This window comes from Salvelinus namaycush, chromosome 37 (assembly GCF_016432855.1).
Source record: "Salvelinus namaycush isolate Seneca chromosome 37, SaNama_1.0, whole genome shotgun sequence".
Lineage (NCBI taxonomy): Eukaryota > Metazoa > Chordata > Actinopteri > Salmoniformes > Salmonidae > Salvelinus > Salvelinus namaycush.
Window position 1 is genome coordinate 18524152 of NC_052343.1, and position 24127 is coordinate 18548278.

Consider the following 24127-nt stretch of genomic DNA (forward strand, 5'->3'; position numbering starts at 1 on the left):
GAGATGAACATTAGTTAATTTATTCACAGTCACAAGGGGTGTGTATAATTTTCTATAATACTTTCCATTAGATAAAAAAAATGCTCCAAATTGGTTTTGGGACCCCTTTAACTTTGTCTTGCTTCTAAGTTACTTTGAGGTTTTTTCCCCATGTGGTTTCACAGCTTCATTTGGCCCTTTGAATACAATCTTCATCTTCAAAGCCCTGTCTTTTAAGGGTCATCGTCTTCAGCCTCCTCCTCGAACTCTCCCTCTTCCTCAGCGGTGGCGTCCTGGTACTGCTGGTACTCAGACACCAGGTCGTTCATGTTGCTCTCTGCCTCAGTGAACTCCATCTCGTCCATGCCCTCTCCAGTATACCAGTGCAAGAAGGCCTTGCGGCGGAACATGGCAGTAAACTGCTCAGAGATACGCTTGAACAGCTCCTGGATGGCTGTGCTGTTGCCGATGAAGGTGACAGACATCTTGAGGCCGCGGGGTGGGATGTCGCAGACAGCGGTCTTCACGTTGTTGGGGATCCATTCCACGAAGTAGCTGCTGTTCTTGTTCTGGATATTAAGCATCTGCTCGTCCACCTCCTTCATGGACATTTGGCCCCGGAACACTGCGGCCACAGTAAGGTAGCGGCCGTGACGAGGGTCGCAGGCAGCCATCATGTTTTTTGCGTCGAACACCTGCTGGGTAAGCTCGGGCACGGTGAGGGCACGGTACTGCTGGCTGCCCCTGCTGGTGAGGGGGGCGAAGCCGGGCATGAAGAAGTGCAGACGGGGGAAGGGCACCATGTTGACAGCCAGTTTGCGGAGGTCAGCGTTGAGCTGGCCAGGGAAGCGCAGGCAGGTGGTGACGCCGCTCATGGTGGCTGACACCAGGTGGTTGAGGTCACCATAGGTGGGCGTGGTCAGTTTGAGCGTGCGGAAGCAGATGTCATAGAGGGCCTCGTTGTCGATGCAGAACGTCTCGTCTGTGTTCTCCACTAGCTGGTGAACAGAGAGGGTGGCGTTGTAGGGCTCCACCACTGTGTCTGATACCTGGAAAGAAAGAGAGAGAGAGAAAGAGAAAGAAAGAGAGAAAGAGAGAGATTAGAGAGATTAGAGTACTTTATATTATCTGCCTCATTAAGTACATTTGCATTGAAGCACTAGAAAAATGATGTACAAAGAGGAAACACTCAATATACACACTATCTTTTTTTACTGCAAGATATTAAACGCATTTGAACAATACACGTTTATCTGATAAATCAGTGCACAATTGGCCGCAGCGATCTGAATTGCAAGTACGGCTGAAATGACAGTACCTTCGGTGAGGGCACCACGCTGAAGGTGTTCATGATGCGGTCAGGGTACTCCTCTCTGATCTTGCTGATGAGCAGGGTGCCCATGCCCGACCCCGTGCCTCCACCCAGGGAGTGGGTGAGCTGGAAGCCCTGCAGACAGTCACAGTTTTCTGCCTCCTTCCTCACTACGTCCAGGACAGAGTCCACCAGCTCTGCTCCCTCTGTGTAGTGGCCCTTGGCCCAGTTGTTACCAGCACCGCTCTGGCCTGAAGGAAGGGGAGAAGGGAAGAATAGGAAGGAGAAGACATTTAACTTGTATTGTATATGAAACAAATCTAGTAATGATAATCAATAGCAACCATTAAATACAAAACAGGTTGTATGTCCACCTACCAAACACAAAGTTGTCTGGCCTGAAGATCTGTCCAAAGGGTCCGGACCTCACAGAGTCCATGGTGCCAGGCTCAAGGTCCACAAGGATGGCCCTAGGCACATATTTACCACCTCCATGAGAGACAGAGACAGAGGGGAGGAGGGAAAAGACATCAGGTGAATACTGTAGGAAACCATTACCAAAACAACTCTCCACCAGCATAGCCATATAGACTGGGTTAAATATGCTACATATTAAAATGTGGCAGGATCATGGCAATAGATTTAGGGGTGTTGTACCTGTTGCCTCGTTGTAGTAGACACTGATTCTGTCCAACTGCAGGTCGCTGTCTCCATGGTAGGTGCCTGTGGGGTCGATCCCGTGCTCATCGCTGATCACCTCCCAGAACTACAGACACAAAATTGATGACAGCACATCAGTTTCCTGGGCATTTTGTACATATGCCACACGTTTTATAGAGAGAGAGGAATACATAGCAAACAAAGACTGAAGCATGAGCCGAAATGTCTGAAATCACTGTGTCACGCCCTGACCTTAGAGAGCCTTTTTATTTCTCTATTTGGTTAGGTCAGGGTGTGATTTGGGTGGGCATTCTAGTTTTTCTATTTCTTTGTTGGCCGGGTATGGTTCCCAATCAGAGGCAGCTGTCTATCGTTGTCTCTGATTGGGGATCATACTTAGGCAGCCTTTTTCCACCTTTAGTTTGTGGGATCTTGTTTGTGCGTAGTTGCGTTCTGCACTGCATGTAGTGTCACGTTCGGTTGTAGTTTTTTTTTTTGTGTTCATCAAAATAAAATGCTGTACGCTTACGACGCTGCACCTTGGTCTGATTCTTCCGTCAATGAACGTGACACACTGTCTCTCTTCTTGTGGAGTATGATGAAAACAGGAAATTCTTGGCTCACTAAACCAAATGTAACCAGTGCTTTACTTGGGATAAAATAAGTGCAGGAGCTGTCTTTTTCCAAGACGGTCCAATAGATTATGTTCACAGAAATTTCCAAATTACATAATGCTATAGAGACCTCTGATTATTCACTGTTATTCATACTTATTTTTGATGACTTCTCCATGACCTTTAACCAAATGTTCATGACTATTATTATAGCCTACATAAAAAAGTAAGCATTATTGACACTGGAAGGCTGCTGTGTCTGAGCCCATGTAGGCCTACCATCTCCTGCTGTTGTGCCCTTGATCAAGGCTCTTAACCCCCACAAAGTAGAACTGCACTGTTAGTTACATGTCAACATGTGGTCAACCCTCCATCTGGAGAGCTCCTGGGTGTTAAGGCTTGGCTTTTGATCCAGCCCTGAAACACCCAAATCTGCCTATTAATTAAGGTCCTGTTGAGCAGCTGATGTTTAGGCTACAAGGTGGTTAGACCGGGGTTTGAACAAAAACCTGCAGTAGCTATCCTGGAGGATGGTTGTCAACCTTGATATAAAATATTTCAACATTACAACCACATACTTTTGTCTTTATTAAATGATTCCCCCATTCAATGAATCGGGGATCAAATGGATAAGGTAGGCTACTTGAAAGCAAGGTATCTAACTAGACATGTTAATATATAATGCTCAAATATTCATGTTTCAGGGGAGATCTATGTACAGCAATTTCTTTTTCAATCAGGCCATTCTTAGAATATATTTAAAGTTGTTGCAATTACATGGCTACTGTTTAATAGAGGGGAATCCCAGCTTTCCGGTGCAGATTTATTTAGGCTATCTACAGTACCGGTGGAAAGGTGACAACGACATGAATGCTTAGTTAGCTATAGTTAACTAGCAAGATAACTGCTACAAGTTATGTTTTGAATTGTCCATCTAGTTAATCTGTTGTCTGTCATTTTTTAAATATCTGCTGCTGAAATGTCGCGATCTTTCTCAAGCATCCGCTCACTCGCACTGGCACACACATACACGCACTGAAGGGTCATTCTGATAATGGCTGATATGTTGATTTTTAAGTGATTGATAATATTTAAAAGTGTGCCTTCATGAATTCCATTAACAAAAATTATTAAACTAATTTCCATGACCTTACAAACCCTCATTTAACAACTTTGAACAGCGCATCATGTGCATTCAGGTTGGCTCATTTTCAATCTGCACAGTCTCAAACAGCCTACCGTCACGCACAGACTGGAGGCAAATTTTTAAATCTTTATTTTAACAGGGAAAACAGACTGAGACCTGGATCTCTTTTACGGCTGTGCCCTGTGTAAACATGTTGACATGTACAGTTTTAGACATACAGACAAGAACATTTCAAAACATACACAATTCAACAGAAACAATCACAGACAACATCATATTGATCCTCCATAAACATTTTAAAATGGGCAAGGGACACCAGAGTGTCTAACTTAAGTTGGATCTGCAGTTTGTTCCATAAATAAGGTGCAAAGGAACTGAAGGCAGTCCTACCCAACTCTGTGGAGACCGCAGGAGTCTCTAATGTAATCCACATCTGTGATCTGGTTTTAAAATTAGTACATCTTGTGGAAATTAATGATGATATATATGGAGGTAGTTTTAAAAGAAGTGCTTTATAAATAAACAAGAGAGCATGTTGCTCTCGCCTCACAGATAGAGAGACCCAACCCACATGTTGATATAGGATACAGTGATGAGTTCTGTAACTATCACCCGTGATAAACCTGAGTGCACAATGGTAAATAGCATCCAGTGGTTTTAATGTGTTTGCCGATGCATGCATATAGATAATATCACCATAATCTAAAACGGACAAAAAAGTAGCCTGCACAATTTTTTTCCTATTTACAGAGGACAGACAAGCCCTGTTTCTGTAAAGGAATCCTATCTTGAATTTGAGCTTTTTTCCCAATTCAGTAACATGTTTTTTAAAAGAAAGCCTATCATCTAACCATACCCCTAAGTATTTATATGCAGAGACCTTATTGATTTGAGTACCATCCAAGCTAGTGATTACAAACGTGTTTCTAACTGAGAGTTTAGACCTAGAAAAAAACATGACATTTGTTTTCTTAGCGTTTAAAACAAGTTTAAGCTGTAAAAGAGACCCCTGTAGTATCCTAAAATCAGACTCCAACTGCATTAAAGCTTGGTCCGCTGTTGGAGCAATAGAGTACATCACTGTGTCATCTGCATATAAATGGAATTTACAATATCTGACATCATCACCAATGTTGTTTATATAAAGTGAGAACAATAGTGGGCCAATTATTGAACCCTGAGGGACCCCTTTAAGTAACTGTAAGGGGTCAGACTTGACCCCATCGACCATGACGGCTTGAGTTCTATCTTTAAGATAGTCATAAAACCATCGGCAGGCATCAGTGCCCAGTCCTATTGATGACAGCTTACTCAAAAGGATAGCATGGTCTACAGTGTCAAAAGCTTTTGACAAATCTACAAACAACGCAGCACAGTGCTTTCTATCGTCTAAGGCATTTGCAATATCATTTACAACAAGCATAGTGGCCGATGTGGTACTGTGTTTAGATCTAAAACCAGATTGATTGGTACTAAGAATACTGTTAGCAGAAAGAAAAGATTGTAACTGTTTGTTGACTATAGATTCTAGAATCTTTACCAGACAAGGGAGCCTAGAGATGGGTCGATAGTTATCCAAATCACTACCGTCACCTCCCTTATGTAATGGCAGAACAAAAGCTGCTTTCCACACCTTTGGGATATTTCCTGTGCTTAATGTTAGATTAAAAATGTGTGTTACTGAACCAGCAAAAATAGGTGCAGCACACTTAAGTAAGTACGGGTCTAAATTGTCAGTGCCTAAGGATTTCTTAGTATCAATGGCACACAGGGCAATTAGAACCTCTGCTTCAGTTATTTTCTGGAAACTAAAAACAGGGTTACCATTTTTCAGAGTAACGGTTGAAAAGCAAGACGAAAAATCAACTAACTGGCCAGTACCACAAAGTCCACTTTTCCTTTCAAATAAAAAACCAGCAGAGATGAAATGCTTATTAAAAGCATCACAAATATCATTTTTTTCAGTTAGAATACAGAAGTCTGAGGTAATTTGCTTAGGAAGATAAACTTGAACAAACCGGAATCAGGAAATGAATGGCCACTATCCATTGCTATTCAATGCAGATACCGCCTATATTCCGCTTTGATCAATGTTTTTGGCCTCGGTGTGTGAATCTGGATCAGCGATAGGCTACTTTGTTTTGTAGAGGAGCTGGAACGCAATTTCCCAAAAATTCAAAGTACCGGTACGGCGCTCTGGACAACTCCGGCCCAAATCAAGCACGGAATGTAACGCCATAGAGTGATCAATTCACTGGCGAACAGGAGAGGAAATTGCCTCAGGCTTCACACCAGCAAGGGCCCTCATGAGCTGGGCATGAAAAAAATATTCCATGATAAAAAAACAATTCTGAGCTTTCTTATATCGCTCAGATATAAAACAGACACTTCAAAACATACTTCCCTTTTATTAAATGTTTGACTATCTTTATAAATGTTTTGAATATCTGTTTTTACATGTATGCATCAGTTAATCAATGCGTGTCATTGGGCTAATAGCAGTAAGGCCAAATTCAATGTTTCTTGTACTGAACAAAAATATAAAGGCAACATGCAACATTTTCATTGATTTACAGAGTTACAGTTCATAGGTTTAAATTAGTCAATTGAAATGAATTCACTAGGCCCTAATCTATGGATTTCACATGACTGGGAATACAGATATGCATTTGTTGGGCACAGATACCTTAAAGAAAAATGGGCCTTACAATGGGCTTCAGGATCTCGTCACACGATTTTTTTGCATTCAAATTGCCATCGATAAAATGCAATTGTGTTCGTTGTCCGTAGTTTATGCCTACCCATACCATAACCGCACCGCCATCATTGACACTTGCAAACCGCTCACCCACACGACGCCATACACATGGTCTGCGGTTGTGAGGCCAGTTGGATGTACTGCCGAATGATCTAAAATGACGTTGGAGGGGGCTTATGGTAGAGAAATTAAATTATCTGGCAACAGCTCTGGTGGACATTTCTGCAGTCAGCATGCCAATAGCATGCTCCCTCAAAACTTGAGACATCCATGGCATTGTGTATCAAAACTACACATTTTAGAGTGGCCTTTTATTGCCCCCAGCACAAGGTGCACCTATGTAATGATCATACTGTTTAGTCAGCTTCTTGATATGCCACACCTGTCAGGTGGATGGATTATCTTGGCAAAGGAGAAATGCTCACGAAGAGGGATGTAAATAAATCTGTGCACAAAATTTAAGAGAAATACGTTTTTTGTTCATATGGAACATTTCTGGGATCTTTTATTTCATGGGACCATGGGACCAACACTTAACATGTTGCGTTTATATTTTTTTATACCTACAGGCGTCCTAAAATTCTAAACTAAATAGCTAAATGATCCTTGGTATGACAATTAAGCTAACAATTCCATGTTAGCTTAATAGAAACCCAACCCTGGGCCCATAGACTATTTAGTAGAAGACAGGTGCTGCTGATAATACTGCCATTTGTCGAGGCAGAGGACATGTATGTGTAGCCCATGTATCTGATGCTATGAAGCAATAAAGATTATGGCATGTCATACTCTTTTTGTCCAGACAGCATCAGATACATGGGCTACATATAGTAAGACAGAGGGGTGCTGTTTTGCTCGCTTGGATGCTTTCTCCGGCGAGATAGTTTGTCACTTGCGAATTGAAGAAAATTTGGCAGTTGCACAGTGCACTGTTCAGATGCTGGAATTATTTTGAATGAATTTGCGAAGGTAACCTACTTTTGAAAGTGATTTGTTAGATGAAAACATCATGACTGGTTGTGTTCATGGCACATTAAAAGGTCATACATTTTTACAGTTAAATTACAGGTCTTTACTATAAATCCATAAATAGACTGGCCTCTTCCTGGGGCCTTCAAATCACTAAGTCGGCCCTGGGTCATTTTAAATATTCATAGACTGAGATAGATGGCTATAAGAGTGTTATTGGAACAGAGGAGGTGTTTAAAAGGTCCTGTGGGGAGAGAACACAAAGGACACGCAGATCTTTTCTTAGACAAATATGAAAATTAAATCCATTTGCAGGCAGTCAGAGTTAATTGAGAAAGCTAATCATTTCTAGATCTGTAATCGTGTCTAGTTCACCCCTTGAGGAGTATGATTGCATGTTTGTGTGTGTATGTGTGTGTGTGTGTGTGTGACCTTCTGTTTCAGATATTTGTTTATGTTGGTGTCTCTGCTAATTTTCTGTAAACAGCAGCATTAAGGGAGGATTTGGGATAATCTGGATAAACAGTCTGTATAGCAGATCAGTAGTTAAGAGAGATTTGAGGGTACTCAACTGTCTGGACTCAATTTACAGTAGCAATCAGTGTTTTGATAAACCATGTAGGCTCAGGCAATATGACCAAGTGACCTTAATCTGAGAGAGAGAGAGAGAGAGAGAGTCAGAGAAAGAGGATGAGTGAGGGACAGCCATAGATAGATGGTTATCAGAGAGGACTGAGAATAATTGGTTTGAAAGAATGGGGACAATGACCAGGAAAGCGCACAGTGCCACACCCACTCTCCTATGCCTTCAACTGTGGTGTCAATCAGATCCGGCCAGTGGTCATCCAACCCATGACACCCTAGGGGGTAGCGTCCTCTCTGTCAGGCCACCAGTAATGTTATTCTAACTAACGCTTTACTAAACTAACAGTTACATGGACACCAGCGAGGTTCACTGTCCATTGAAGTAGCTTACACTACCGTTCAAAAGTTTGGGGTCACTTAGAAATGTCCTTGTTTTTAAAAGAAGAAGAAAAAAAATGTCCATTTAAATAATATCAAATTGATCAGAAATACAGTGAACACATTGTTAATGTTGTAAATGACTACTAATTTCTTTGAAAACTCTGTTTATTAAGTTTTACACACACACAGACAAGACAAAGCAATATAAATAATATACTCAACTAGAAAAAATACAAATAATACATATAAAAAAAATAACTTTAAAGATACCATACTTTAGACAAGTTAAACACACCAGGCAGAAGGCTACAAAAGGTTAAAGGGCAATCTATAGTATAGGGACAGAGCAAACACCTCACCATTGTTCAACAGTCAAGGGATGGGGTGGAGAAATGCAACCACTCACAGACAGTCAAGGCCACAGACCAACCATCCACTGGACCAAAAATAAAAAGTTTACAATGCTTTAAAATAAAAAATGAATAATAATAATTTTATGTAGGCGTGAACAGAATTAAAAAATAAAAATAACTGGGAAAAACAAGCTCACACCTTAGTCTCTGCCCGGGCAAGATGAACAAGGCATCCGCAGGTCACAATCAATAAGCACATCAACCTTAATGCCCCCCACCCCCACCCCAGAAAAAAACACAGAGAAATGCTCATCCAACCTCTAAGTCACAGGGGGGTCAAATACAGACTTATTTTGGTTTTAATAGGAATGCCATCAGAGGATGGACTGTTTAAAGTAAGACCGGAATGGAGCCCAAGCCTCATTAAACAGTTTGGGGTTCCCACGTGAATTGAATTGAAATTTTTCTAGTTTCAGAGAGCACAACACATCTCTCACCCAATATTTATAAGATGGGGGAGCTGCCATCTTCCAGTTCTGTAGTATTAGCCGTCTAGCTAAAAGAGTTGTATAAGCAACAGTGTCCGACTGGATTCTTGACAGGGGGGTGCTTATGGGCAGTACTCCAAAAAGGGCTGTAAGGGGAGAGGGATCTATAACAGTGTTATATATATCAGAGAAACATTTAAATATTAATTCCCAGAAACCTGACAGTTTATGACAGCCCCAGAACATATGCAACAGTGTGGCTGGTTCAATTTTACATCTGACACAGGTAGGATCAAAATCAGAGAATATTCTTCCAAGTCTGGCCCCAGACCAGTGGATACGGTGAACCACCTTGAATTGAATGAGGCTGTGTCTAGTGCTAAAAGAGGACGAATGCACCCTGCGCAGCACAGATTCCCAGGTGTCTTCCCCAAGTTCCTCCCCCAAATCCTTTTCCCATCGAGTCTTTAAAGGCACCAAAGAAGGGTTCTGTAAGTCATGAATGATTGCATATACATCTGAAATTGCGCCCCTAGGAAGCTTGTTCAGCTCCAGGATGCTCTCTATAGCTGTATTCGCAGGCCTATGGGGAAATTCAGGTGTGTTAGCTCTGACAAAGTTCCTAGTCTGGAGATAGCGGAAAAAGTGGGATTGGGGGAGGTTGAACCTTTCCTGTAGCTGAGCAAAAGAGGCAAATGTATCATCAAAGAATAATTGGGCTAGTGAGGAGAGGCCTAGTGAGTGCCAGATGCCAAAAGCCCCATCATTCAAAGATGGAGGAAATAAAATGTTCTGATTGATTGGGCCTGATAGAGAAAAGCCTCGGAGGCCAAAGGCTAAACGGAACTGATTCCAAATTTTAAGAGACTACTTTACAATTGGGTTGACACACCTTTTGCCTAGGGACACTGGGAGAGACGAGCACAACACAGAAGAAAGTGCAGCAGGTTTACACGATTCAGACTCCATCTGGACCCAGAGTGGTCTAGGGCCAGTAGGATCAGTCTGCAGCCAGTACAGAAGGGCTCTGAAATTTGCAGCCCAATAGTATGTCTGAAAATTTGGTAGAGCTAAACCCCCCAATGACTTAGGCTTCTGTAAATGTTTTCTACCAATCCGTGGTACCTTGCCATCCCAAATAAAATGCATGAATGTTTGATCCAGTGAAATAAAAAAAGATTTTGGAATAAAAATGGGTAAACATTGAAATAAATATAGAAATTTGGGCAACACACTCATTTTAATGACATTAATCCTTCCGATAAGAGAAAGAGGTAGCGCATTCCAAAAAGCAAAAGATTGTTTCAAACTGTCTGCTAGAGCAACCAAGTTTTCCTGAAACAGATTTGAATATTTCCTTGTCACTTTAACTCCCAAGTAGGTGAATTGATCCCGGACAATCCTAAACTGAGAACTTGTAAAAGAGCACTTTAAAGCAGCCTTGTTTACAGGAAAAAGCTCACTCTTGCCTAGATTCAGCTTGTACCCTGAGATTGATCCAAACCTTTTAAGAACAGATAAGGCGCGTGGCAATGAGGTATCAGGGTTAGAGATAAACAAAAGGAGGTCATCCGCATATAGCGAGACTTTCTGCTCTGAGCCCGTCCGGATTATTCCTTGAATGGCATCATTAGAGCGTAGTGCAATGGCGAGAGGTTCGATTGCCAAAGCAAACAACAAGGGGGAGAGTGGGCAGCCCTGTCTGGATCCGCGGTGCAAGGGAAAATAGTCAGAGGACAAGTTGTTAGTCCGTACCGAAGCCATGGGGGAAAAATAAAGAATCTTTATCCACGCAATGAATTTGGGGCCAAAGCCAAATCTATAAAGGGTAGCTGTTAGGTTATCCCACTCAACGCGGTCAAACGCTTTTTCTGCATCAAGTGAGACCACCACCTCTGGGTCCTCCGACGCAGGGGAGTACAGTATATTCATAAGGCGCCTAATATTGAAAAACAAATGCCTATTTCTCACAAAGCCAGTCTGGTCAGAGTGTATTACTTGGTGCAGCGAGCCTTCCATACGGATGGCTAAAAGCTTGGCTAGGATTTTGTAATCACAGTTTAAAAGCGAGATTGGGCGATAGGATCCACATTCCAGGGGGTCTTTGTTTTTCTTTAATAGTAATGAAATTGAAGCCTGATAAAGACTAGGCGGTAGCTTTGAGGTATTAAGGCACTCTGCAAATAGTCGAGACAAGAATGGGCAAAGCAGACCAGAAAACGTCCTGTAAAATTCGGTTGGAAAACCATCCGGACCCGGTGATTTACCACTTTTCATTGCGGACACTGCTGTTGCAATCTCCTCAGGTGTAAATTCTTCTTCTAGACAGTCATGGGTGTCTGTATCAATTGAAGGCATATTCAGGCCATTAAAGAAGGAATCAATCAGCAAAGGGTCTTGAGGGGATTCAGAGGTGTATAGCGCAGAGTAAAATTGTTTGAATTGATCATTGATCTCTTTATGTATAACTGTGGTGGCACCAGACGGGGTCCTTATTTGTGGGATTAAACGTGAGGCCTCAGATTTACGGATCTGATGTGCAAGGAGTTTACTGGCCTTGTCGCCTTGTTCATACACTCTGTACCGAGCTCGCAAGAGTAACTGTTCAGCTTGCCTGGTAGAAAGCTCATCAAATTCAGATTGGAGTAGTTGGCGCTCTTTATGCAGATCAGAGGAAGGAACCGTAGCATACTTCTCATCCAATGTGGCTATGGATTCGCTCAGGTCCCGAAGTCGCTGAGAGCGAACTCTGTTTTGGTTGGCTGTATAAGAAATAATTTGGCCACGTAGGTATGCTTTGAGAGACTCCCATATGGTAGAGCAGGACATACCTGGTGTTGAATTAGTTTCTAGGAATAAGGTGATTTCAGAAGAAATGAAATTGACAAACTCCTTATCTGAGAGTAAAATGGGGTTAAGACACCATTGATAACACATAGGAGGTCGCTGGGGAAACTCTAGTTCAAGCACTAATGGTGAATGGTCAGAAATAACAATACTCTTGTAAGTACACTGCCAAAGGTTAGGCAGAAGTTTTTTGTCCAAAAAGAAGTAATCAATCCGGGAGTATGTTTGATGAACATGAGAATAAAAGGAATACTGTCTATCTGTAGGATGTAGGAAACGCCAGGCCTCAAACATGGCATATTTCTGAAGAAAGGCTTGAATAAGTAGGGCACATTTAGATGGTCCTGTAGTTGTTCGTGAGGACTTGTCAAGAACTGGGGACATTTTGCAGTTGAAATCCCCCCCTAAAATCAACAAATGAGAATCTAAATTGGGTATAGCAGACAAAAAGGAAGAAATTAAACTTGTGTCATCCCAATTGGGAGCATAAACACTAGCCAAAACAAGAGGGGTAGAAAACAGTTTACCGGTTACTATGACGTATCGTCCCTTAGGATCAGCGATAACCTCAGAAGCTACAAAGGGAGTAGCTTTATCAACCAAAATGGCAGCCCCTCTTGATTTACTATGAAAGTTAGAGTGGAACACTTGACCAACCCAGTCCCTACGCATCCTAAAGTGCTCACCAGTCCTCAAGTGAGTCTCTTGTAGAAATGCAACATTTGCATTCAAACCCTTTAAGTGTGTCAACACCCTCTTACGCTTCACTGGGTTATTAACCCCTTTGGTGTTCCACGAAATGTACTTGATCGCATTGTTTCGGCCCCTCTGGGCATTCCCGTTATACAACCCTGTCATTAGAGCATAGAATGGAAAAGCAATGAGCGCCCAGAAACCCCAGAATAACTTGTCTCAGAGTAATAATGTACGGTGGTAGATGTTTGGGAAAAAGTACAGAAAAAAAAACAAAAAAGACAGAATGACAACATTAGAACTGAACAATTCAACCCCTCCCCCCACCCCCTCCCCCCATCCCAGACAGTACCTCCCCAAACGAGGTACAAGCCTAAATAGAGCATGTTCTCTTCGCACAGTATGTCTGTGAGAGTGCGGTCTTAAACCTAAACCCACAGTCCCGCTCTTTAAAGTCGTGTTTTGTTAGTGGATCAAACAGCAAAAAGAGATAATCATTTTTTAAATAATTTTTTTTAAAGTGAATCCCTTGTGCAGACGAAATTACAAAAGCACCACTTGTAGATGTATATAATTATATTCCCAGTCTTATAACAGGCATTTGAGAGAGAAAATAAAGAAAATAAATAGAATGTATAAAGGCTCTCAGCCGAAAACCTAATTTGAAGTAAGGAAATCGTAGTAAGACAATCAAAAATGATAATAATAATTATTATTATAATAGTTGTCTAGTTGAATGCTGAGACAGCTTACAACCAAGACCAAAAAACTACGTGTGCGCAACGTTGAACGCTTGCTGGGCATAAATGACGCTCAGAACTTTAAAATTTAAGTGAAGACCCCAAAAAAACGTGTCGCCTCGGGAAGCATTTACTGTTTACTGGGTCAATGCAAACGGATGCAGTAAGCAAATAACCAAGAATATTTTGAGTCACTGAGACACTATGTAAACAAACTGAATAGGTGAGCAAGACAGCCTAGAAAACACAGGAGTATAGTAAAACCGCAATACAATGAAATTAAAATGACTGAATGCTTGTAAGGCAAGCACACTAGATGATCAAAACATTAGATCACATCAAATAAGCCTGAATGGGTACGCCAACTCCCCAACTATACAAAATTAGCATGTTGTAGCTAAACATAATTGTACCACAGGTGGGTTACTTACTATCCACAGTTCGCAAGCAACAGTTGCTGAACTATGAGCAAGTTCAAGACTTCTTGATGTGACGTTGAATGTGAGAGAGAGCCTCATCCGGAGATTCAAATGTGTAGTCTTTACCATCATGAGATAGCCATAAACGGGCCGGGAATCGCAGTCCGTACTTCACACCTGGATGGTCCCGAAGTAGTCGTTTGGCCTGTCCGAAAGCTGCGCGCTGCCTGGAAACAGTGGGGGAGTAGTCCTGGTAGATGGAGAAGCTCTGTCCTTGAAAGCTCAGAGTGGTATTGCGGGCTCGTCGGAGAATCTCCATCTTCTCATGGAAAAAGTGCACTCGAAGAATTATGTCACGGGGCCTCTCCCCATCCCGGGGCTTTGGGCGCAGCGACCGGTGGGCACAATCAATCAGGGGCTTTTCATCTAAGGCTAGAACATCCTTCAGCAGCCCAGAAACGAAATCCGTGGCGCGAGGCATTTCCGCTGACTCTGGGACTGATACAAGTCTCAGGTTATTGCGGCGAGAGAATCCCTCCAAACTTACACAGCTCTCCTTCACCTTTTTCAAATCCGCAGCTAGGCGTTTCACGTCAGCCTCCAGGGATGTAGTTAAGTCGGAGACATTTGTAGCGAAGGTCTCCAGTGCTGCAATCGTTGTAGTGTGCGACTCCATTGTTGTTTTGAGTGATGCGATTGCCGGCACCGTCTCGTTCCGCAGGATGGTTAGATCTGCTTTTAAAGTATCAGAAACCTCCTTTATTCGGGCCTCAATCGTAGCAACCACCTCCGTTTTCATTTCAACTATCTCAGAGCGTAGTAGTTTGATGGCCTCGAGAATGTTCACTTCAGCGCCGCCAGGCCAAGCCGCCCCCCCGGGTAAAGTATCAGTCCCCGGGCCGTCAGGCTCAGGGGAGGGCGGTGATGAGAGTGTGTCTTGTAGGCCGGGTTTTCTCAAAGTCATGCTTTCGTCGACATGCTGATATTTGGAAGTAAAGTAGTCTTGGTTTTTACGGGAAGGGATCACCAAAATAATATATGAAAATAAATACGGTTCTGCTGCAAAATTCACATAAACTTTAAAAATACCACGGGAGCAAACGGAAAACACGTCAGTCGCACATGGCGTCCCTCCAATCCCCCATGACTACTAATTTCTAATGGAATATCTATATAGGCGTACAGAAGCCTATTATCAGCAACCATCACTCCTGTGTTCCAATGGCACGTTGTGTTAGCTAATCCAAGTTTATCATTTTAAAAGGCTAATTGATCATTAGAAAACCCTTTTTGAATTATGTTAGCACCGCTGAAAACTGTTGTTCTGATTAAAGAAGCAATGTTTTGCGGGTACTATTTAATGTAACTGCCAGTTGAGGACTTGTGAGGCGTCTGTTTCTCAAACTAGACACTCTAATGTACTTGTCCTCTTGCTCAGTTGTGCACCGGGGCCTCCCACTCCTCTTTCTATTCTGGTTAGAGCCAGTTTGCGATGTTCTGTGAAGGGAGTAGTACACAGCGTTGTACGAGATCTTCAGTTTCTTGGCAATTTCTTGCATGGAATAGCCTTCATTTCTCAGAACAAGACTAGACTGACGAGTTTCAGAAGAAAGTCCTTTGTTTCTGGACATTTTGAGCCTGTAATCGAACCCACAAATGCTGATGCTCCAGATACTCAACTAGTCTAAAGAAGGCCAGTCTTTCAAAAACAAGGACATTTCTAAGTGACCCCAAACTTTTGAACGGTAATGTACATTCAATGTGGATTTCAATTGAATGTGAAATTGTATTGATCTCAGAGACATACGATGTATATGTATGACCTAATAGTATCATCAATCTGTACACTGGAGCAGCTTCTTGACCAAGTCTCCCTACAAAAAGAGATTCCTTGTCTCAATAGGACTTCTCAGTCTAAAGAAAAGTTGAATGAAAAGAATAGACTGTGCCATGACGTAATCCAAAGGAAAATGTTTTATTCATAGGGCACCTCTCTCTTTCTTACACACTCCCCTTCTTGTCCATCACTCTCTCACTCTTTCTTCTCATCTCTGTCTGTCTCTCTTTCTCCAGTAGTATCAGATTATATCGGTGTTGAACCCAGTGACTTTACCGTCTGTTACGTCAGCTGTTACGTCAGCTGTTTCCTCTGTCTGTATGTCCCTCCCACACCCCATCCGCCCCTAATTTGGTTAGGGGAGGACAGACATTGATTAGGATGAGGCGGGCAGTGCTACTGTACGGCCCTGCTTTTAAGTGGACATTATTAAAATCAACGGTAGCAGACTGAAACGGCTCTGCCATCATGATAATGATGAGCTATACTGTATGTCTGAGGAAGGAATGACCTTGGTATGGTTCTGTGGCTCTAGAATGACCATGGACCTAGGGTAGTCATGACAACCTTAACCCTGATACAGAGAATATGGATTTGATTGGTCTAACTGGACCATTATGTCCTCCATTGTAAGCCTATATGAGCTATCAACCAGAAAGACTGTCAAACAGTTTCACCCACAGGCCTATGAGAGTGGGTGGGGTTGGGGTACTTCTATCTGATGATGTCAAGGCTTATTGTACATGGGAAATGGACCACTAACACAAACCAGTCACACCCTACAAAATAAAAATATTATCTCAAAGAGAACAAAGCAATGTCAACATTTTGTCTCTCCAATTTGGAAAAGCCCAAACAACTGACAGACCTCTCAAATTGTATTTTATTCTCTTTCCATCATTGTAAATTTTGCACGCCCCACTCTTCTCAATGCTTTCCTGCACCACCTCACACACACCAATGGAAAACTCTGTCAGCCTCTACACAGCCCGCTGGAATAAATCGAATCGATATATCGATCCAGTATTTGAAGGAAAACATGTAATTTGGCTCTTGCGCATAGCAGGCTACATTAATAGATGTGATTGTCTTGAACGCAAGTTTCTCACATATGCGAGGCAAAAGGGCAAGTCACCATTTCACAGTTTGACAGACCTTGACAAGTGAAGAATAGGTTGATTTCAGACAATAATGCGAGAGCAGCTTTAATGCGATCTGGAGACGTAGACACGCCAGAGAACCCGGTTAAACCGATAATCCTAGACAATTGCACACCGCAATTCCACACAGTGGCTCACAGAGACGTACACACGCATACATTTATCACAGAGTTCTTAATTGTGGAGTTACAATACTTTAACAAATGGTAGCTATCACACACCCAATTAACTCTGCGTATTGTATGAAATAATATTGCAATAGGCCTAAATAGTCTCAAAATAAAAAGGTAGTTTAATAGGGTGAATGTGACTGGATGATTATCCATTCTTTGTAGTAGTTTTCAGTTGTGTTGATTAATTTGAAACAAGTCTTTTTACTATATTATAGACAGTCATTCAATAAACAATTAGGATGATGAATGTATAGGTTCTTACCTTGGCACCAATCTGGTTACCGCACTGGCCGGCTTGGATATGCACGATTTCCCTCATGTTAACAGGTAAAAATGTCGAGACACAAAGAGACAGCGAACCATGAAGACCCAACCGAACTAGTGTGGTCAATGGTTTTGATAATCTGGACACGAGAAAGCTGCCAGCAGCACAAACAATGATGTCACTTTCATATGGTAATGAGGAAACTTCAAAATAAAAGGCCGCATTTCAAACATTGAAATGTGGATAACTAATTCAAAAGATATTACATTTTAATCACTGGACACTTCTATTGTGACAACAAGAAAATGCAATGAGTAATTTGAGAAAAAATAATATGAATTAAAAAAAAAAAAAAAAATCCAATAATGAAAAAATACAATGTTGACATTGGTATGTTGAGAATATTGGGCTGTAGAGAGAGAACTTTTCTACCTGTCTCAGCTAAAGTGGAGTGGAAAATACTCAGTAGGGTCTCTACTAACCAAATGTGTAGTTTTGGAGGGGATTGTGTCGTACATACCCAGCAACACACCTTTAAATAGTCTGGTACTATCCATGGTTCTGAAATCTATTCCCAAATAAAAAAAAATACAAAAAAAAGAAACACAAATGTCAACTTTTTTTTGATAAAAATGAAATCTAATTTATTTACAAGTTAAATGTAATGAATATTAACCAGGCTGTTAAGACAGTATAATCAATCACACATTCTGAACAACAATGGAGAAATGTATTTACAAGTTGTAGGACGATATGTGAGTCTTATCTATTCAGGTTAGCAGTATACAGCAAAGGCATAGGACTATTACCTAGTTTTAAAAAATTATAACAAAGGCAAGATTATTTACAAGCTATTTTGTCATGATTATGGATCAAGGTCAGCAAAGGGTCTTTTTGAAGAGTTAAAATGTACTACAAGAGACAAGACTACATGGCTAACAGCACACAGTATAATCAAGCTTTCAGAACAACAATGGAGAACATTCTTTACAAGTTATACGCCTCTATGTTTTGCTTTTTCTATCAAGGTTAGCAGTATACATTAAAGGCCCATTAACCACGTTTTCTAAACCAATAACAGAGACAAGATTGAAAGATAATACATAATACAGAGAGGTGTTTATTATCTATCAAGGTCAGTAGTCATTTTCTGTAGAGTTTAAAATTCATTATGTAGTAATTTTCTCTCTGATAACTCAATTAAAACATACCATCGCATACCATTGTGACAAAGTGTACCCACATTGACCTCTAATAAGACTGCTTTAGAGAATAAGTACACATAAACACCACTACCGTCTGACTGTTTTCTAAAATAGGGACACCGATGAGGAAATTCAAAGTTTAGTGTCACATCCACCACAAATCCATACATTGCCAGATTGTAACGGCCATCGTTGCATGAAGAAGTGGACCAAAGCGCAGCGTGGTAAGTGTTCATGATTTATTCATAAAACTAAACACTGAATAACAAAAAACGACAAAACCGAAACAGCTCTGTCTGGTGCAGACACAAAACAGAAAACAACTACCCACAAAACACAGGTGGGAAAAGGCTACCTAAGTATGGTTCTCAATCAGAGACAACGATAGACAGCTGCCACTGATTGAGAACCACACCCAGCCAAACACACAGAAATAGAAAACATAGAACACAAAACATAGAATGCCCACCCCAACTCACGCCCTGACCAAACCAAAATAGAGACATAAAAAGGATCTCTAAGGTCAGGGCGTGACACAGATACTGTAATGCCAGGTATTTCTGAAGTGGAAGAAGTTTATCCTTTCATTCTCTTTCACATGAATCCATCATTGTAATGGAATGTTATGCAATTACTGTTGCTAACTACAGTATATGTTGCATATCTATGGCTATAACTGTCCAATGTGACTTTAAGTTCACAGGCAATATCACATGCTCAAAAGCCACCAATTGTGCACCATTCCAGGCCCATTTGGTGTAATCTCTTTGCTGTAACAAAACAGACTCTGTAATTCCTGACTTGCAAAAGATGCAAGGGACATTAACACAATTTGTTCTTTCAGATGTGACTTCAAAAGATCATTGTACCTGTCAATTATTCTATCCTTGAACCACCTGTTGTCGTGGCTTAATGATCCTCTTTAGTATGTGGAGATGGAAGAGTTCTGGTTGCTTTTGTTTAGAACTCGATGAGTCATTCTTTGTGCATTTGTCAGAGCACAGATGACTTTTGTCTTTTTTAAGAAAATGTAATACTTTTCCACTGTGTTTCTTCTCTTATGACACCAGATAGAACACAGCTTGTGCCAGGAGTTCTTGGACCTTCTTGGACCAAGGTAATACCATGTATTGCGTTGAAGAGAAAGAAGTGGGTGAAGTAAGGAGTCACCAGTACTCTGTATTAAACCCGTTGCCCAGCACAAGAGACCCATTTAAGTTTTGCAGACTCTATTGAGTAATTCCAATAACACATATTTTATTAGAAGTGTATTTCTTTAAATATAGCTTACACAATAGCTTTCGACATGACAGTATTTCTGTAAACTTTTAAAAGAAATGCTGGTATAAATAATAGAATATGTGTCACGTTCTGACCATAGTTCTTGTGTGTTTTGCTTGTTTTAGTGTTGGTCAGGACGTGAGCTGGGTGGGCATTCTATGTTGTGTGTCTAGTTTGTCTGTTTCTAGGTTTGGCCTAATATGGTTCTCAATCAGAGGCAGGTGTTTTGTGTTGTCTCTGATTGGGAATCATATTTAGGTGGCTTGTTTTGTGTTGGAGATTGTGGGTGGTTGTTTCCTGTCTTTGTGTTTTCGCTGCACCAGATAGGGCTGTATCGGTTTGCCACATTTGTTATTTTGTATCGTGTTAAGTGTTCACTGTTTATCGTTTTATTAAACATGTTGAGCACTGGCTACGCTGCGTGTTGGTCCGATCCCTGTTACACCCTCTCTTCTCGTGAAGAGAGGGAAGGCTGCCGTTACAATATGTCAAATTATCCATTTATTTTTTCAGAGGTGGTTGTAATGCAGTGAAAAACTGTTGTACTGCACTAGAGTGCAAAAAAAAGGATATTCCCAAGTTTAGCATGTCTTTGCAGGGGGCCTCTTGTTTTTTTTTATAGTCTATGATCGTGCTGCCAGTATAATATCCTACTGCTAGGAGAATGGTAATCCTCTTGACTGGGTCCAGAGAGAGACTGCGGGAGCTGGGCTGGAGACTGGGAGTGATTTTCATATAATAGGGTGGAGATCGATTTAATTTCTATTCATACCCCATTCACGAAGTGTATTGAAATTATATTTATGAACAAACAACTAAATTACTACTTATAGACATTACATTACATTACATTTACCCCCAACTCTGGTGAATTTAAAAGTTTTTATGATATTTTCAGTCCTGAAGTTGAACCTTTAACTGACAGTTCGAAATTTACTGGGGGGGTTCAACTGAAGGTGACATAAAAAAAATGCACCCCCATCCCCAACATTAAAACATAGTTTCACATGACCCTTCCCTTGTACTGTAAAAATGGCACACCCTTCCCCCTCATAGAATTAACTCACAATAAGGTTTACAACTGCAAATAACAACTGTGGTGACCAGGTGTTTATAAATGTGGATTTGGACTTTGTCACTTAAGCATGCTTTTGTGGCACAGTCACCTTGTTTCGAGAGAGATTTACATGGTGATCAAAACGTCATGCCAGGGCAAGCCCTTATTTTAAGTGTTTCTTAAATCCCCTATGGGAAATATTAAGGATGTGAAAATTATTGGAACCATTTCCTTGTTTGACAGCTAGATTTCTGGGAATTGTGACATCTCCACTGTGGGGAGACTATTATGGACAAAAGTGCGAGATTATTTGTATTTGTCAAACAGCAGCCATGCATCGATCGTCATGTCACCAGAATAACACCCTTGATATTTATTGAAAGCAGCATTAAGCTCATCACTGTGCACTTTCACCACCCTGTGAATTTCATCACCAACTTATTTCATCTGTAGTCTAATAAACTGCATGCTTTCCCATAATGTCATTACATTTCTTATCTGACATGTACTTTACTCCCATAAAAAGGTTGGATGGAAACCTTACATTTTCACAGCAGCCTAGAGTAGAATTCTGTACTCACTTGAAAACAATAATGCAATTATTCATTGTACTGTGGTGCTGTCAGTTCGTCTAGGTAGGATAACTGTATTGTCCCTAAACAAGATTAATAGGGGAGCTTTTTGAGCTGCATGTCTCATGTCTTCACTGTTCAAATCAAATTGAATTGTATTTGTCACATGCGCCGTGAAATGCTTACTTACTAGCCCTTAACCAACAATACAGAGTAAAAAAAAAAGTTTGCTAAATAGACTAAAGGACAAATAGTAACACAATAAAATAACAATAACGAGGATATATACAAGGGTACCAGTATCGAGTCAATGTGCAAGGGTACGGGTAAGTTGAGGTAATTGAGGTAATATGTACAGTTGAAGTCTAAAGTTTACATATACTTAGATTGGAGTCATTAAAACTCGTTTTTCAACCACTCCACAAATTTCTTGTTAACTAACTATAGTTTTGGCAAGTCGGTTAGGACATCTACTTTGTGCATGACACAAGTAATTTTTCAACAATTGTTACAGACAGATTATTTAACTTATAATTCACTGTATCACAATTCCAGTGGGTCAGAAGTTTACATACACTAAGATGACTGCCTTTAAACAGCTTGGAAAATTCCAGAAAATTATGTCATGGCTTTAGAAGCTTCTGATAGGCTAATTGACATAATTTGAGTCAATTGGAGGTGTACCTGTGGATGTATTTCAAGGCCTACCTTCAAACTCAGTGCCTCTTTGCGTGACATCATGGGAAAATCAAAAGAAATCAGCCAAGACCTCAGAAAAAAAATTGTAGACCTCCACACGTCTGGTTCATCCTTGGGAGCAATTTCCAAATGCCTGAAGGTACCACGTTCATCTGTACAAACAATAGTACGCAAGTATAAACACCATGGGACCACGCAGCCGTCATACCGCTCAGGAAGGAGAAGCGTTCTGTCTCCTAGAGATGAACGTACTTTGGTGCGAAATGTGCAAATCAATCCCAGAACAACAGCAAAGGACATTGTGAAGATGCTCGAGGAAACAGGTACAAAAGCATCTATATCCACTGTAAAATGAGTCCTATATCGACATAACCTGAAAGGCCGCTCAGCAAGGAAGAAGCCACTGTTCCAAAACCGCCATAAAAAAGCAAGACTATGGTTTGCAACTGCACATGGGGACAAAGATCGTACTTTCTGGAGAAATGTCCTCTGGTCTGATGAAACAAAAATAGAACTGTTTGGCCATAATGACCATCGTTATGTTTGGAGGAAAAAGGGGGATGCTTGCAAGCCGAAGAACACCCTCCCAAACGTGAAGCACGGGGGTGGCACCCCCGCAGCATCATGCTGTGGGGGTGCTTTGCTGCAGGAGGGACTGGTGCACTTCACAAAATAGATGGCATCATGAGGTAGGAAAATAATGTGGATATATTGAAGCAATATCTCAAGACATCAGTCAGGAAGTTAAAGCTTGGTTGCAAATGGGTCTTCCAAATGGACAATGACCCCAAGCATACTTCCAAAGTTGTGGCAAAATGGCTTAAGGACAACAAAGTCAAGGTATTGGAGTGGCCATCACAAAGCCCTGACCTCAACCCTATAGAAAATTTGTGGGCAGAACTGAAAAAGCGTGTGCGAGCAAGGCGGCCTACAAACCTGACTCAGTTACACCAGCTCTGTCAGGAGGAATGGGACAAAATTCACCCAACATATGGTGGGAAGCTTGTGGAAGGCTACCCGAAACGTTTGACCCAAGTTAAACAATTTAAAGGCAATGCTACCAAATACTAATTGAGTGTATGTAAACTTCTGACCCACTGGGAATGTGAGGAAATAAATAAAAGCTGAAATAAATCATTCTCTACTATTATTCTGACATTTCACATTATTAAAATAAAGTGGTGATCCAAACTGATCTAAGACAGGGAATTGTTTCTAGGATTAAATGTCAGGAATTGTTTAACTGTATTTGGCTAAGGTGTATGTAAACTTCTGACTTCAACTGTACATGTAGGTAGGGGTAAAGTGACTATGCATAGATAATAAACAGAGAGTAGCAGCAGTGTGTGTGTGTGTGTGTGTGTGTGGCGTTGTCAATATGCATGCACGTGTTTTGTGTGTGTCCGTGTGTGTGTGTTGGAGTGTCAGTGTAGCATGTGTGAGTGTTTGGTTAGAGTCCAGTGCGTGTACATTGATCCTGTGCAAGGGAGTCAGTGCAAAAAAAATAAGAATAAAATAAGGGGGTGAATGCAAATACTTATTTCATGCACAAGGATACACCTCGCCTCTCCTCTGCCTATTAGCTATTCATATTTTTTCTTGTGGGTTCATTTTGAAAATTGATCAGGCTTTGGATGCTTTTATGTGTGGTATGATTGCTAGTTATCTGCCTATTGCAGATCTTGACAAACGATCCACTTTCCAGTATTGTCACTATGACAGGATAGACAACTGGTACACTACATTGACCTGTGGTAGTAAAAGTTAGCACCCCGAAAAGCGCAGTGCAAAAGGGAAGTACCAAAACACCTTGATATAGGGGAGGTGCATGCAAGCAGATGAGGAAATGTGGCTAGCTAGGATAGAATAAATAATGCAAAAGAGCGAATATAAACCATGGAAAAAATGCACTACCCTCCCCTGTGCCCAATAA

General features: G+C 41.2%; 1 protein-coding gene across 1 annotated transcript; it reads right to left on the reverse strand.

The window, feature by feature from the left end:
- Positions 1 to 30: 30 nt before the first annotated feature.
- Positions 31 to 17466, reverse strand: LOC120030774 (tubulin beta chain-like). The gene is made up of 5 exons (XM_038976199.1): positions 17378 to 17466; positions 1949 to 2057; positions 1670 to 1780; positions 1298 to 1542; positions 31 to 1028 (listed from the first exon to the last, which is right to left on the reverse strand). The coding sequence occupies exons 1-5, from the start codon at positions 17432 to 17434 to the stop codon at positions 213 to 215; spliced, it is 1338 nt and encodes a 445-aa protein (XP_038832127.1). The 5' UTR covers positions 17435 to 17466; the 3' UTR covers positions 31 to 212.
- Positions 17467 to 24127: the final 6661 nt, after the last annotated feature.

What these genes read in the sequence shown, in the direction of transcription:
- LOC120030774 (XM_038976199.1), bottom strand. Translation starts at nt 17,434, where the DNA reads ATGAGGGAAATCGTGCATATCCAAGCCGGCCAGTGCGGTAACCAGATT. An exon ending in GCCAGACAACTTTGTGTTTG is followed by an intron (nt 1,543 to 1,669) that starts GTAGGTGGACAT and finishes CCCTTCCTTCAG; the next exon opens with GCCAGAGCGGTGCTGGTAAC. An exon ending in GCGTGGTGCCCTCACCGAAG is followed by an intron (nt 1,029 to 1,297) that starts GTACTGTCATTT and finishes CTTTCTTTCCAG; the next exon opens with GTATCAGACACAGTGGTGGA.